General features: G+C 39.7%; 1 protein-coding gene across 2 annotated transcripts in view; it reads left to right on the top strand.

The window, feature by feature from the left end:
- The first annotated feature begins 1,542 nt into the window (after window positions 1–1,542).
- Window positions 1,543–13,580, top strand: part of clcn2c (chloride channel 2c) — a 174,517-nt gene continuing 162,479 nt past the window's right edge. The window contains exon 1 of one of the 2 annotated variants that reach the window (XM_038693408.1): window positions 1,543–1,824. In XM_038693408.1, the coding sequence (XP_038549336.1) occupies window positions 1,774–1,824 (51 nt within the window). In that variant the 5' untranslated portion in view covers window positions 1,543–1,773. The remainder of the gene's footprint in view (window positions 1,825–13,580) is intronic. The other variant, XM_038693409.1, reaches the window with a different exon arrangement.

Raw genomic sequence — 13,580 nt, forward strand, 5'->3', positions numbered from 1 at the left:
CAGCATGGGACACAGGAATATATGCAGACATGCTAAATCAGCACAACAGAGCAGCTGACAACTAATGTCACCTTGTTCTCTTGTTGGATGGACTTCTGTTAACTGTCCTGTATTTATTGTTTTGTTTTTCTTGTGTTGTCCAGTCAATGTTCTGTCTTTTGTCTTGCAGTAAAACATAAATAAAGACTGTATGGCTGGGTTTCCTTTAAAAAAATGTTTTAGCTTGCTGCAGTCACCACCCAGATCCGGATAAGTGGCTTAAAATGGATTGATGGATGGACATGTTGATCATCAGTGTTTTTGCTTATCTGTACCTCCAGTCATTTTCCATTGGGAGCAGCTGTCATGGGTATCAAGAAAGTGATCTCTAACACAGCCTTGAAGAGAGCAGTTCCACAAGACAGCTAGCGGCTCTGTGAAGCTGTACTTAGGCACATCAGTGCTTTGAGCTGAATCCTCGGGTCACACGTTCACAAAGTGGTTCACAATGACAATGCTATGGTAATGTTATAACCTACCTTGTTACACCCTGTGCCTTGCAACTTACCTCAGCATTTTAGAAAGTGGGGTGTGGGCACCACCAGGGGCTTCAAGAGGGCTTACAAATGGCACGCTCTTGCTCCCATCTACAGTAGCACAGTCTACATGTCTACAACTTTCACAGCATTAATAGGGGTTGAGTCACTCCACTGATTTAGCATTGCACTCCTATAGTGAAGTAATGAAAAAAAGAGTCAAAATCGATGCAGCAGAACCTGACATATTGTGTTTTTCATTCCATGCATTCTTATTCCTTGTCAAAACCTACATTACCCACAATGCAACCGGACTACCACCAGTTTGGTCAGGTGTGTCATGCTCATATATATGTGTGTGTGTATGTATGTATATATATATATGTGTGTGTGTGTGTATGTATATATATATATATGTGTGTCTGTGTGTATGTATATATATATATATATATATATATATATGTGTGTGTGTGTGTATGTATATATATATATATATATGTGTGTGTGTGTGTATGTATATATATATATGTGTGTGTGTGTGTGTGTGTGGTGTGTGTGTTTAGGGCCCATAAGAGGCCTGGGCAATCTCAGAAGTGTTTAATTTAAATGTTGTTCATATTATTTTGCCTATAATAAAATGAAGTGATGTCATGGGAATGGTTTTCAAATGAAAAACAACATTGCCACGACAGTAGTCTGATACAATAGATAGGACTAACAAAAATTCATACATTAACCATTTAATTATTTGCTCTAATAAAAAAGGCTATAAGTAGGCCTATCTAATCATCAACATCCAGGCCTGCAGTGGAGGATCAATCAACCTGGTCTCAGGTAACTCACAAATTTCCACTTGATCATTTATTTTGTTATTTCCATTTTATCTCTGTGCCTAAACTGTCAAAAAAGTGCCAAAAGGTGAGAAAACCTATTGTCATGAACAACAGAGAGAGCATAAATCCTTCTGGCTTGACTGACAGTTGGTTCCAGATGGGAGGGTCGATTCCGCTTCAAACCCCGTTAAGTCCCGCCTCACTGTGAGTATCTTGCTGGGGACTTGAGGATATAAAATGAAGGAACTTACTGTAACCAGGGCGCATTATGTAGTTGGAGTTCCCTTTGTGAACTCCCACACAGACATTAAAGTCAGTCCAATGCTTTAATCACCGCGCACACAGAGAGATATCGCTGCCGGCTTCCTCTCACTTGCAACCTGAAAAGATTTCATCAAGTCGCCGGGTAGAGACAGAGCAGAGCCATGGCAGGGGACGGGTCAGAGCAGCGGGCGCTGCAGTATGAACAAACTCTGGTAAGTTTGAGTTGTTGCCACTCTGAACTTTGTTCGCTGTTCCCCACAGTACGTGCAGCTCTCTTGCATGGAGAGGGAAGCCAGACTCCACTGACAAGTCTTTCAACTCAACGCTGCCTTTACACGTCTGGTAACGTTAACGTTACTAGCTAACGTCAACGATAACGTTACATGAAAGCGAGCAGTGAGAACGAATTGTGGTCCAAAGTTGAATTAAAATGAAATAAATGCGTGTTGGTGTAATATGTGTTCGCCGAATCAACCGCTGTGTCTCTGTGATTCGGGAAGTTTCTACTGGAGTGTGTGTATTTGCCGACAACCAAGGGTCAACTATAATCTGTCAGATTTTAAACGAAGTTCAGCCCCCCTGTAAACTCACGTGAAAATGAGCGATGTTTGTGGTATCGGAAGCCGCGGTGAATGGCTGAAGTCCGCAATTGCCCTGTTAAATAGGCTACTTGTGAAATAAGTAATTAAGGACACGTTTCTAAGTTATCTAACACCACACGTTGGAGGGATTTAGCTACTAGCTTTACAACAGCAGGCTATAGTAAAGGGAATTGTTGTCCTAACATCTGGATTTGGCTATCCCGATACAGGTAGTCTTGTCTCCTGTATGGGAAATGTATGGCCAAACTCCATTGTCAAAATTACATGCGCTTTAAGAAAGCTGTGTTTATTGCCTTAAACGCATCTTAGAAAATTACTTGATGCCTCTTTTGAATTTCAAACACGAGCTAATAAATTCGGAATATACATTATTTCATCCAGCATGTATTTATGTATAAAAATATCAACTTTTCCAGCCGGTTCGCCTTTGCCACACACCGTCTAGGTCCAACCCATGGTGGGCGGTAGCGAGTAGTGTGAAGCTTTAAAAAGTTATGTATGAACTGAAGTGCTGCTTGATTGATTAGCCGAATGAATTGCAAAAGGTCAGGAGTCTTGTTTTGTAAGGTAGCCTATGCATATGTGTCAAAAAGCTGATTAGCTGTCCCCTTAACAGATTTTTGAGTGTAATGAACTGTGCATTCAGAAACGTAATTTGGCAAATATCCTAATCTGTCTGCCATCATGAATTAAACCTACTACATGCAAGCAGATGATGTCATCTTTTCACAAACAGTACTGTAGTCAGTGGGGTTAATGTATGTGTCAGGACCTCAGCAAGTGTAGGCTGCACTGATATCCGCAACCACCATCCAACAATAGATCAGTTCATTGTTGTTATGCAGCTTGGGTGCTGAGAAATGCGCCTGTGTACACATGGATGTGTTGTGGGATGAGATGCATCTAACAGTTGTGCAGGTGTCCAGTGCTATGCCGTCTAATGTTTATGCAGGGCCCCCGTGTGTGAGCAGTGATTAAATATGAGCTTAGACTTTACTAAGTTACTCTATTACTTCATAACCTTTACCTATGGTAATGTTTAGCTTGCATAACAAACAGGCAGTTGTTGGGATTCATAGATGGTCTGCGCAGTTGAGCGAATGGTTTGAGATTAGACCTGTTTTATACAGCAGGGGGCTCTCAAACATTTTTATGTCACAGGCCCCTACAGGTCAGGGCACATTGACACCCACTTAACAGTTTGTTCTTGGGATCTCCATAAGGAGTGTTTTAAATTAATAATTAGTAATGCAATTTATTATGTAGAGATAACAGTGGTGAGGGAGAAACAAATTATTACTTTCTGATATAATTCTTATTCTCGTGTGTGTGTGTGTGTGTGTGTGTGTGTGTGTGTGGGTGTAGGTCTCTAGTTGAACTTTTCCTGACAAACTTCTGTCAAGCCTAAAGAATCTGCTATTTGAAGAGACAAGTTTTATAGGCCAACTGGACCCATTCAGTAGCAGCGAGGCCTTAAATTAAGAAAAGCCACAACTGTAACACTTCTTTGGGCCTCTGTTTCCTTTTTTCTTGAAAAAGTACCCCCCCCCCCCCCCTCCCCACTTACCCCGCTGCTCTCTGTGTGCTGTTAATCTGTGTGTTTGTGTGAGAGATTACACAACGTGCGACCCGCTGATTCAGCGCTGGACGCTGTGTCACGCTGGCGGGGTCTCGTGCTCGGCCCTCCGGCTCTCTGAAAGGAACCTGCAAGCAGCTCTCTGCAAAAAACTTCGTCCACACTACCACCTGTCGCAGCTCACCCTGCTGTGCTTAGATGATTGTTACATGAACTGGAATGTGAAAGCATCTAAATAGAATCAAATAAAAATAGCAACATTGTGAGAATAACCTCTTTTAACATAAATGAGTTCTCTCTCTGACCCCCATCTCCACGCCGTGGGTTGTAGTAACATGGTGTCTTTGTGTGATATTGGCAGTCATGGTGGTTGTGTGGGTTTGTTGTGGGCAGTGGATGCTCAAAGAGGCCAGTGTAGTTTGGCTGTGAGAGAGGCTTAAAGGCTGGCTACAGAGATGTTTGCAGGGCCAGGAGTAAGGAGCATTTGCAAAATAAAACCCGCCTCAACATATTGTCGCTTAACATCAGACTAGGGCTGCTCAATTATGGCAAAAATCATAATCACGATTATTTTGGTCAATATTAAGATTGCACGGTAGCTCATTGCATTTACTGAACTTTTAACGTGTGTGTGTATGTGTGTTTCATGTTTTTATATCCCGGTGGGGACTTGCACACTAACCAATGGGGACAAAAATTGAGGGTTAAGGCTTGGTTTTAGGGAGGGCCAGGAGCCACCACTGTAAAAGAAAGGGGTGCGCTGGGTTTATAACACAGACCATAGAACGTGAAGTCAGATTTGTGCTTGTCTCTTTAAATGATCTGTTAAAGGATATATGCAAAAAATTATTTCTGCATACCATTTACCTCTATGCTAATCTGCAAAGTAGGATTAGATGCTACAAGAGTGATCATTATTCTTCTGGGTTTCATGATCACCTAGGCCAAAATATTGTTTCAGAGGCATTTTCAAGGTTACAGGATGAAAGAAGTTTGGAAAGAGAATTTTTTGGCGTTGTGTCATTGGCAAAGACGTCCCTCAAAGAGCCCCAAATATCAGCACACAGCAGCGACGGTCGGAACATTTTAGTGTCGGCCGTCAACAATGAATGTCAGGGACATTCAGCAGTACGCCTGAAGAGGCTTGGCACGAGTTAAAGGGTAACTTTGTGATTTTTTTTCCCAACCTATTTTCCCATGCTTTTGTGTAGTTTTAAACTGAGTGCGCTGCAGTGGCCAACAAGCAAACAGGGCTGCAACCAGGGGTGGCTGGCCAGTAGAGGGCTTAGGGCCTAAAGAAAATACAACAACTTCTACATTTTATTTGTAATTCTCATTATTATTATTTTTTAAACGTTTTAATTTATATAAATTTTCAAGACACTTTGTCCTGGCTATGAATAGCATAGTCCAGTCAGTACAGTGCAAGTCATGTTCTGTGGAGTACTGTCAGTATACAAAGAAGATGTGATGAATTTTGTTGCTCAGAGTATTTGACTAAAATATGGTGGATGACAGACACAGGACTTTCACCTGGGAGATTGGGGTTTGGTTCCTGTGTGACCCTGAAAGTTAAATTTTGTGAGTAGCATGAATGGAACTACAGTCTTCATCTCATTATACAACTGTGTTATAGGGCTGGACAATAAAACAATAACAATAATTATCGCAATACAATTTTTTTTTTCAATAACAATTTAACAAATGTTCAATAAATCAATAAATATTTGACTTTATTCACTTGTTTTATTTTGTTGAGGGAAAAGGACGGGAAAAAGCTTTTACTTAATTTTAACCGTGCATATTTGTTGACAAAGATTTTATCATAATTGTTTTGAATGTTCTCCCTCAGGTTTGTGAAGTGATCCACTGTTTGACATCAAGTATTGACCATAAAGACGAGTTTAAACCACATTTAACCATTATTCAACTTTCACTCAGGAGCAAACATCATACTTTTTATCGTGATAACACTTTTGGCCATATCATCCAGCTCTACTGTGTTGTAAAATGACAAATAATAATAATAGTAAAAAATATCTCTCTGTTCAAATTCACCAGACTCCCTTGACAAAAACACTAATTGTACCTCTCTGGTCTACCGCTGCCTCAATCGGTTGGTTTGTTTGTGTTATTATGTCAGTTCAAAAAAATTGATCCTGTAAGAAATCAGTGTTTTTAACCCTTTTAAAACACCAAAGTCACACTATAACACAAACAAACGAACCGATCGAGGCTGCAATAGACATGCAACTCCAGTGTTCTGTGAGGCAAAATAACAGTTATACAGAAGGTACCCTTTTAAAGGTACCATACAGACCTGTCTTTACTGTTCACAGCAAATCATTTGCGGATCATTTTTCTATGAACCATAAGTTACATAATGCTGTGTGTAACTCATGCTCATACTCATACTGCCATACAGCAGTTGCATGTTGAAATTCTCTTTTAATTTTGGTGTGGTATGTTTACGTAACATAGTATCCATGTGTCATTAAATAATAAATGGACTGTCTTGTGATCAAAGGTAAAGTTTTATTAGGTGTTCTACAATAACATCAGTTGTGTCCCAACCACAAGTGAGAGTGAGATGCTAATATTTATGACATTTCATGTAGCGTGGAAGGATACAATTTATTACTACAGATTTGTAATAATTAACAGGATAATAATAATGATCCCAAATACAGGGTTTATGCCTAAATAATCTGTAAGGCTCTTAAAGGGGCACTCCACCAATCAACATCACGGACCACCACTGAGCCTGTGAAAACAGTTGTGTAATGTGTTCTGTTGCTCTGGAAGGAGCTTTCCAGAGTCTGGAAAATAATCAAATCAGGGTTATCTTGGATGGGGCTTGGTGAAGACAACAAACGGATGACAACAGAAAGCCTTTGTTACAAACTGGAGGCGAGAGTTTAAAAGATGTAGGCACTTTCCAGAGAGGGAGGGGCCAACAGAGGATGATTCATCGTGTGGTCAATAAAATGTCAAACCATTCTTCTCTTAATATAAGTTTATGCTTTATTAAAGTGCAATATTTAATCACTGGAGTGTCCCTATTTAAAGCTTTGTCTTCTCATTTATGTTCTTTATCCATAATGCTAAAAATATTAGCTGGACTAACCTGCATGCTTTAGCTAAATGACAACAATAAAACACCCCCAAAGCTTTCTTTAGAACAAGATGTGTGTGTGTGTGTCTAAATATGGATAACATACAGCTAATCATTAGGTGAGCAACACTGACAAAAATGCCGAACCCTGAGGTGACACTGCAGCCTGGGATGGTCCAATTTTCCTGATTTATGTGGAATCGCAGCACTCCAACATCAGATTGAGCTAATTATCTATGACATGAGACATTTTGCAAAGTGGTGGTTGTATGTATACAGTATGTATGTGTGTGGGAGCCTGGGGCATCGTTCTGTCCCTATGTCCTGATTGTGTCTTTAGGCCGTGGGAGTCTTGATGTGTCGCATTTTATGTTCCTCCTCTTCATCCCATCCCTGGTTGAAAGACATGAATTGTCACCTCCCCTTTTTCTCTCACTCGCTGGCTTTGATGGCATGTCATTTTTATCACCAGGCCACATCACTGTACTGTGTGTGTGTGTGTGTGTGTGTGTGTGTGTGTGTGTTTAAGGTGACATAGTCTGTCTGGAGACTCATGATCAGATATCCTAGAGCTTGTGATGGTGTATCAACATTGCTTTTGTCCCTTCTGGGTGGTGTATGGGTTGAGCATGTAGAGGATGTTCAGCAGCTCAGTTAAAAGTCATAAGCTGAGCGATAAGGTGCGACAACTGTATACATGACAGAAGTGTTCACTGCGATCTGCTGCAGTTGGTTACAGGCTGTTTCATGTTGAAGAAAGCTAGGCCTATTTTCTGTCTGCAGGATGTCAGTATCTTGTCGTGGTTGATGATTGGGAATGTGTCAGTATTTAAATTATGACTGTAGACGTTTTGAACAAAGTAACGGAAGTGAAAGTGTTGGCTGGAGAAGTATGGAAATGTAATACTTGTGAGTGTATATTTCGTACTGTGTGTGTGTGTGCTGAGGCCTTCTGTCTTGCTGTGACACAGGGTAACCCTGTGTTGTTCGCCTTGCTGCGGTAATTAGGCTTTATGTAGCAGCGGCCATGTCCGTTGGATGTCTGCTTACTTCTACTTGTAGAGGTGATTCCCCTTTACTTGCCCTCTCCACTCCTTTTTATTTCACTTTTACATCACTTCATCACGCCTTTTGGGTAATTTTATTTTGTTTTTGCAAGACAGGTCAACAACTCCTTGACTCCTTGTTTGTGGAGAAAGGACTTCGTGCATAGCTTTTGTTCATAACAAAATTTTCTTTCACCTTTTACAATAGATCAACCTTTGCTTTCACCTCCTTTTACTTTCTGGACAAAGTCTGGACAAAGCCATGATGGATTTCCTCACTGAGGACTCTGTGTGGCGGGATCTTGCGCGCCACCTCGGCTAATAGCGGATTGTTACAAACAAGCCAAAACGAAAGCTGTCTGTGTGTCGTCTGTTTAGCTTTGTTTGCTACGTACCTTCAAGTTCGTCAAATTCTTAACTTAGCTGCTGGCTGAAACCAACCAGCCGCTCCTCCTCTCTACCAGCGGTACTTGCAGACAGAATTAAGAAGAAGAATTAAGCCACACATGAAGGAGCTGTTCATGGTAACTGTGACACTCCACAAGACCGAAATAGCGTTTCTGTTGTTGGTAAAACCAAAAGTGGAATGTGTTTGTGTGGCTGTTTGTTCTAGGATGGATTGATCACACGGGCTGGAGTTGTGTTGATAATCAACCACCGAGAGATGGTGAGAAGGAACGTGAGAATCTTGATTAGTGCCATACAATTATTTCTTCCCCCTCGTGTCTCCTTAACAAATATGGATTAGAGAGTAGATGATAAACAGAACACTAAGGCAAGTAGATGTTGGTTCAGTGATAACCTTCGATAAGGCTGATTAATAGATTACTATTCAGCAGTGCAACATCAATACAGGGCTTAAAGTATAGAGCAGAGTGGAAAATTAGATAAAACATGAAAAAAGTACACATGTCTTTATGGTAAAACTTATTCTGTCAGCTCTGAATGAAATATCCACTGGACTGATTGACATTGTAGTAGTAGAGCTGTACATGACATAGTGTCAACCAGTTTCTAAAGCGTACCATAATTCTTGAATAAATATTACTACATTGCACACAGCCATTGGTTTCCACTTATTTGAGAGAGGACCAACTTGCAGTGACTTGATCCTTTTTTGAGATCAATAATCCCTGTCCACAGCCAAACCCAAACCACCACCCAAACACATTCAGTAAACAAAGAAAAGCATTAAGCCCTTTCATTTGAGAAAGATGACTTAATTTATCAATTGATTATCAAAATAGAAAATTCATTTTCTGGTTGTTGTTGTTGCAGCTCTAAATTTAATATAGTGACCAGACTGCTTTGGTTTACAATAGTCAAATCTGCAGTGCTTTTGAAATTAAGCATCGATTTATATAACTTGAATGCTCAACCTGGGAACCTCCAAGATGGTTTTGTTCCTTTTTCCCTGTAAAACATATTGTTTTTAAAAAATGTGTTTAAGCGAACTATCTCATAAAAAGTGGAAAAAGAGTTTTATCTGCTTTTAGTCTACAAACTTGGGAGCCCTGAAATGTCCAGAGCCATGACCATGTGTTTGTTTTTAACCACTGTTTAAAGTATAAGCAAGATAATGAGGAAGCAGTGATTGATCTCACATATCTGTCTACAATGACTGTTTACAGAAATGGTCCTCTGTTAACTCTTTCTATTAGAGAATGAAAGTGTTCCTTCCATTAAGAGCCACACATTTTTCTTTTAAAGAGGAACTCCACTTTGACTTATTTATTTGCATTGTATCGCATACTGTTGATGCTAATACTGGTGATTTCTCCAACAAAACACACAGACAACTTTTTCTGCTCAAAACTGGCCTGTCTGCTTGGATTGGTTCAGCCAAATTACCTGTCCCCTCCCCAGCTGTGACGAAACAGGCAAGACTCCGAAGTCTGTTCCGTACATAATAAACACAGGTTTTTATAATGATCCTTTCTATTATATAAAAATGAGCTTCACAGCTGCAAATATTTGCCAGCTTTTCCCCTGAAATGGCAAAAATTTCAAATGTGTGGAGGCACACATCAGTGCCTGACTGCTCTGCCAATTTCTAAACTGTCACAATCAGAAGGCACCCACGCAGCAGAATGTGAGGACCTGTCACAAAACAATCGATGATGATGATAAACTTTTCTAAACAAACCAAATTGACATTTTCAGTACTTTAACAAATTTGCATCAATGTTAGCCACAATAATTTAAAACTTAACTTAAATATTTCTTGCAATTTCAAACAAGTGATAAATCATGAATATATAATACACTAGTATTTAAAAACTTGCTCAGTAAACTACAGGTAGCATAGTTAACATGGTAAACATAAATGTAAAATGTAGATTCCCTCTTTTTCAAAGAAATAGAAGAAAGACAATAGAAGAAGGGAAATACTGTTTTCGCAAGCAGTTCTTGAATATCAGCATGTGAGTCCAGTGTTTAGTTTTGCCATGCACATCTGTGCTTCACTTTTGACTTTCTGTTTTCCCATTCATATTTTTCATTGGAAAGCAAAAGGCCTGAGATGTGGCAGCATTTCCATTTATATGAGATACACTGTGGACATTCCCTTCCTCTGTTATTTCACACTTTGTTATATTTTCAACACACCAATGGCCAGAGGCTACCGTACAATAAGCCTTGCTTAGTTTTTGCGATGGATATGAACAGATAAATAGGATGTAAGTCAAAAGAAGGTAACATAAGTTGGACAGTGGCTATCACTGCACAGAGTCAGCACTTATCTGATTGAATAGCTGAACCCTGCCCAGCTACTTTTTCTAATCACAGATCAGGTTCCTCTAGGGATGGGAGGAGTGTGTGTGTGTGTCTCTCTCTCTCTCTCTCTCTCTCTCTCTCTCTCTCTCTCTCTCTCTCTCTCTCTCTCTCTCTCTCAACCATTGTGTATTTTGTGTTTATTTCCACAAAATTCACATAAACACACTAGAACTTGTCATCAGTCGAAGATATTTTCAAATAAAATATACAATTATACCCCCTGTCATTCTGTGGGAAACACTAAGGGTTATGTCAGTTAGATATTTATGAAAAAGCTCTGTCCAGTAGCCTAACCTGTAATTTTGAGATGTGTTTGAGTGAGAAAAGGTCTTGTACCTTGATGCAGGTTTAAAGTAAATATAGGACTTTAGTATCCTCAGTATTTTATTATGAACATACAGTTGAATGGGCCCCAGGAAGAATAGACAATGCATGCTGGTGCTAATGGGGATCCTAATAAAGAAATTTTCCATCTTAAAAAAAGTTAAATGGAAAATGTTGGTGTATGCTGTCAGCTATAGGTATCCGTTGACATGTCGGCAGTGTGGAAGGGGGACAATTGTTGCAGTATGAGAGTCCTACCTGAAGAGAGGCTGTGAAGTCTTCATGTTGGACACATTTAATTTACTTTACCGGACCCTCTCGGTCCTCGGACCCACCCACCATAGTCTCTCCAAATCCTGTGGGAAACACTGAGTCAAAAACACATTTTGACTATTTAATCTATGCAGTGGTAAAAAAAAGGCAAAATAAATGGAAAAAATGTGAAAAACCTTGTTTGGTACTCTGGAGAGTTTTTCATTATATTCAATTTTGGCTTCTGCCAAGAATTTTCATTTTGGTGCATCCCTATTTTAAACCTTTCATCCCGTCCACTTCAGAAGCCAAACCTATGCCCTATGACCGAGTTGCTCTCAGCTATCACTTCATCTCAGCTCGTCTCCAAGCAATCATTTTTGAGATAAATTACTATCAGCCACTTTTCTCTTGTCACTGTCTGTGTGAGCTCAACGTTTCTCTTTCTTTAGGAGCTCAGCTGGTCCAAACAAGTGAACAGTATGGACAAATACAGCCAAGTCACCTTGACGTGACTGTGTGCCATGATAAAACTACAAAGTCAAAGTTGACACATCAGCGGATGTTCAGTTCACTATCAGCTGTGTGTGTTTGAGTGCGGATGTGTGTATGACGTCTGCTATAGGATGTTCCATTTTTAGAGCTGCTCTTACCTGAAGCACCTTTTTTGGAAAAGGTGATCTTGTTGATGTATCAACTGCATCTCATGGAAAAGATCCAGATGCACGAATGAATCAACCTGTCACATTTACCTTGGCTGTTAAAAAGGTTCCACTGTGCAGCCATCTTCTTTTTAAATGCCCTTCACCCTGTCTGAATGATGTGTCTGCACCTGGTGCTGGTGATGCTTAAAGAGCTGCTCAAGTGTCTCTTCCTAATTGTTTACGTGTGTGTGTGTGTGTGTGTGTGTCTCTTCCTCTGTCTTTAATAAGTAGAAAGCTCAGTAATCAATAATGGTGATCTAAAGAGAAAGGGCCTGTGGCAGTAAACTAAAGATTTAATGAATTATCCTTCATTATTTTCTGTCCTAATGTCTAATGTTCCCATATTAAATCCCCTTTGTGTCTATTCTATGCCTTTAGTGCATGTTATTTATATCTTGAAAGAAAAATTGTGATGCACATTTTGAACACTTTTCTGACACCCAAAACTTAGCCGACATAGATCGATATTTTATCATTCTAGCTCCAATATGGATACAATCCATTGTACATGAAATGATATATAATATTGACTTTTATTAACTTCTGAAAACTCATTTCTGAAAACAATTTCAAAATTGTCAGTTTTTGGTAATCCAGAATTTAATACCAGAAAAGTGAAGGTCCTTATTAGAAATAAAGCAAAAATCACACAATGTTGTTTATTTGCAGTCCAAACATATCAGAAGCAACACTTCACATGCTCTTAATTGTTTAACCTTACAAACATCCTGCACACAGTGCCTCATTTAGTGGCTCTAGTGGGTGGCTGCAGGAATAAACTGGCTTAGTGTTGCTCATGCAGCTGTGTGTCACAGCAAAAAGGGGACATGGTGTGACACTGATCCCTTCCTCTTCAGTCCAGTTCATCACCCAGCGATCAGTACAGCCGTCTGTATCATCATCATGTTGTGGTTTGACGGGATGATCTCTGGTGTTGTCGATTCTTATCTGCTGTCACTACTGATCTTCCACATTGTGCCTGAATGCCTCAGTGTTATTGCATACATACTGTGCAATCAGCACATTTTCCACTGTTGAATATCCACGATGATTATTCACCAGCAGCCCTTTGTTCAAACATGAGTGTCAGTCAGGAGGTGGTCAACATGATGACACTATCAGACATTTGTTCTTTATTTTTTTACCCGCTATTTGGGCTATGGAGAGCTAAATTTAGTGCAATCACTACCAAGCTATGCTGATGACCTGCCTGTATTGAGACAGAGCCCCTAAAACCATAGAATCCTATGATAAACACTGATTCAAAGGGGTTTCCACCCAAATTATGAGAACCGCCTTTTGGTCAACGGGTGGGTCAGGACACTTATTCTTTAACTGGAAAATTGTCAAAGGGAGCTATGATCAATTCCATAATAAGCAATTCATAATTTGACACCCGACGTTCGTCATACAAGTTATGCAATTTTGTATGACACAAAACAAATGAGAAGGTTTTTTTAATTAGAGAATCATGGGAATGAAAACTAGGATGACTAAAAGGACAGTACACACCTTTTTATATTATCAGGGCCCATCTGTATTCAACTTTTATATTCTAGTAAAGTACAATTCAA

Source organism: Micropterus salmoides, unplaced genomic scaffold (genome assembly GCF_014851395.1).
Source record: "Micropterus salmoides isolate LMB-PRFRI ecotype aquatic unplaced genomic scaffold, ASM1485139v1 Ms_hic_scaffold_3, whole genome shotgun sequence".
In the NCBI taxonomy this organism is placed as follows: domain Eukaryota; kingdom Metazoa; phylum Chordata; class Actinopteri; order Centrarchiformes; family Centrarchidae; genus Micropterus; species Micropterus salmoides.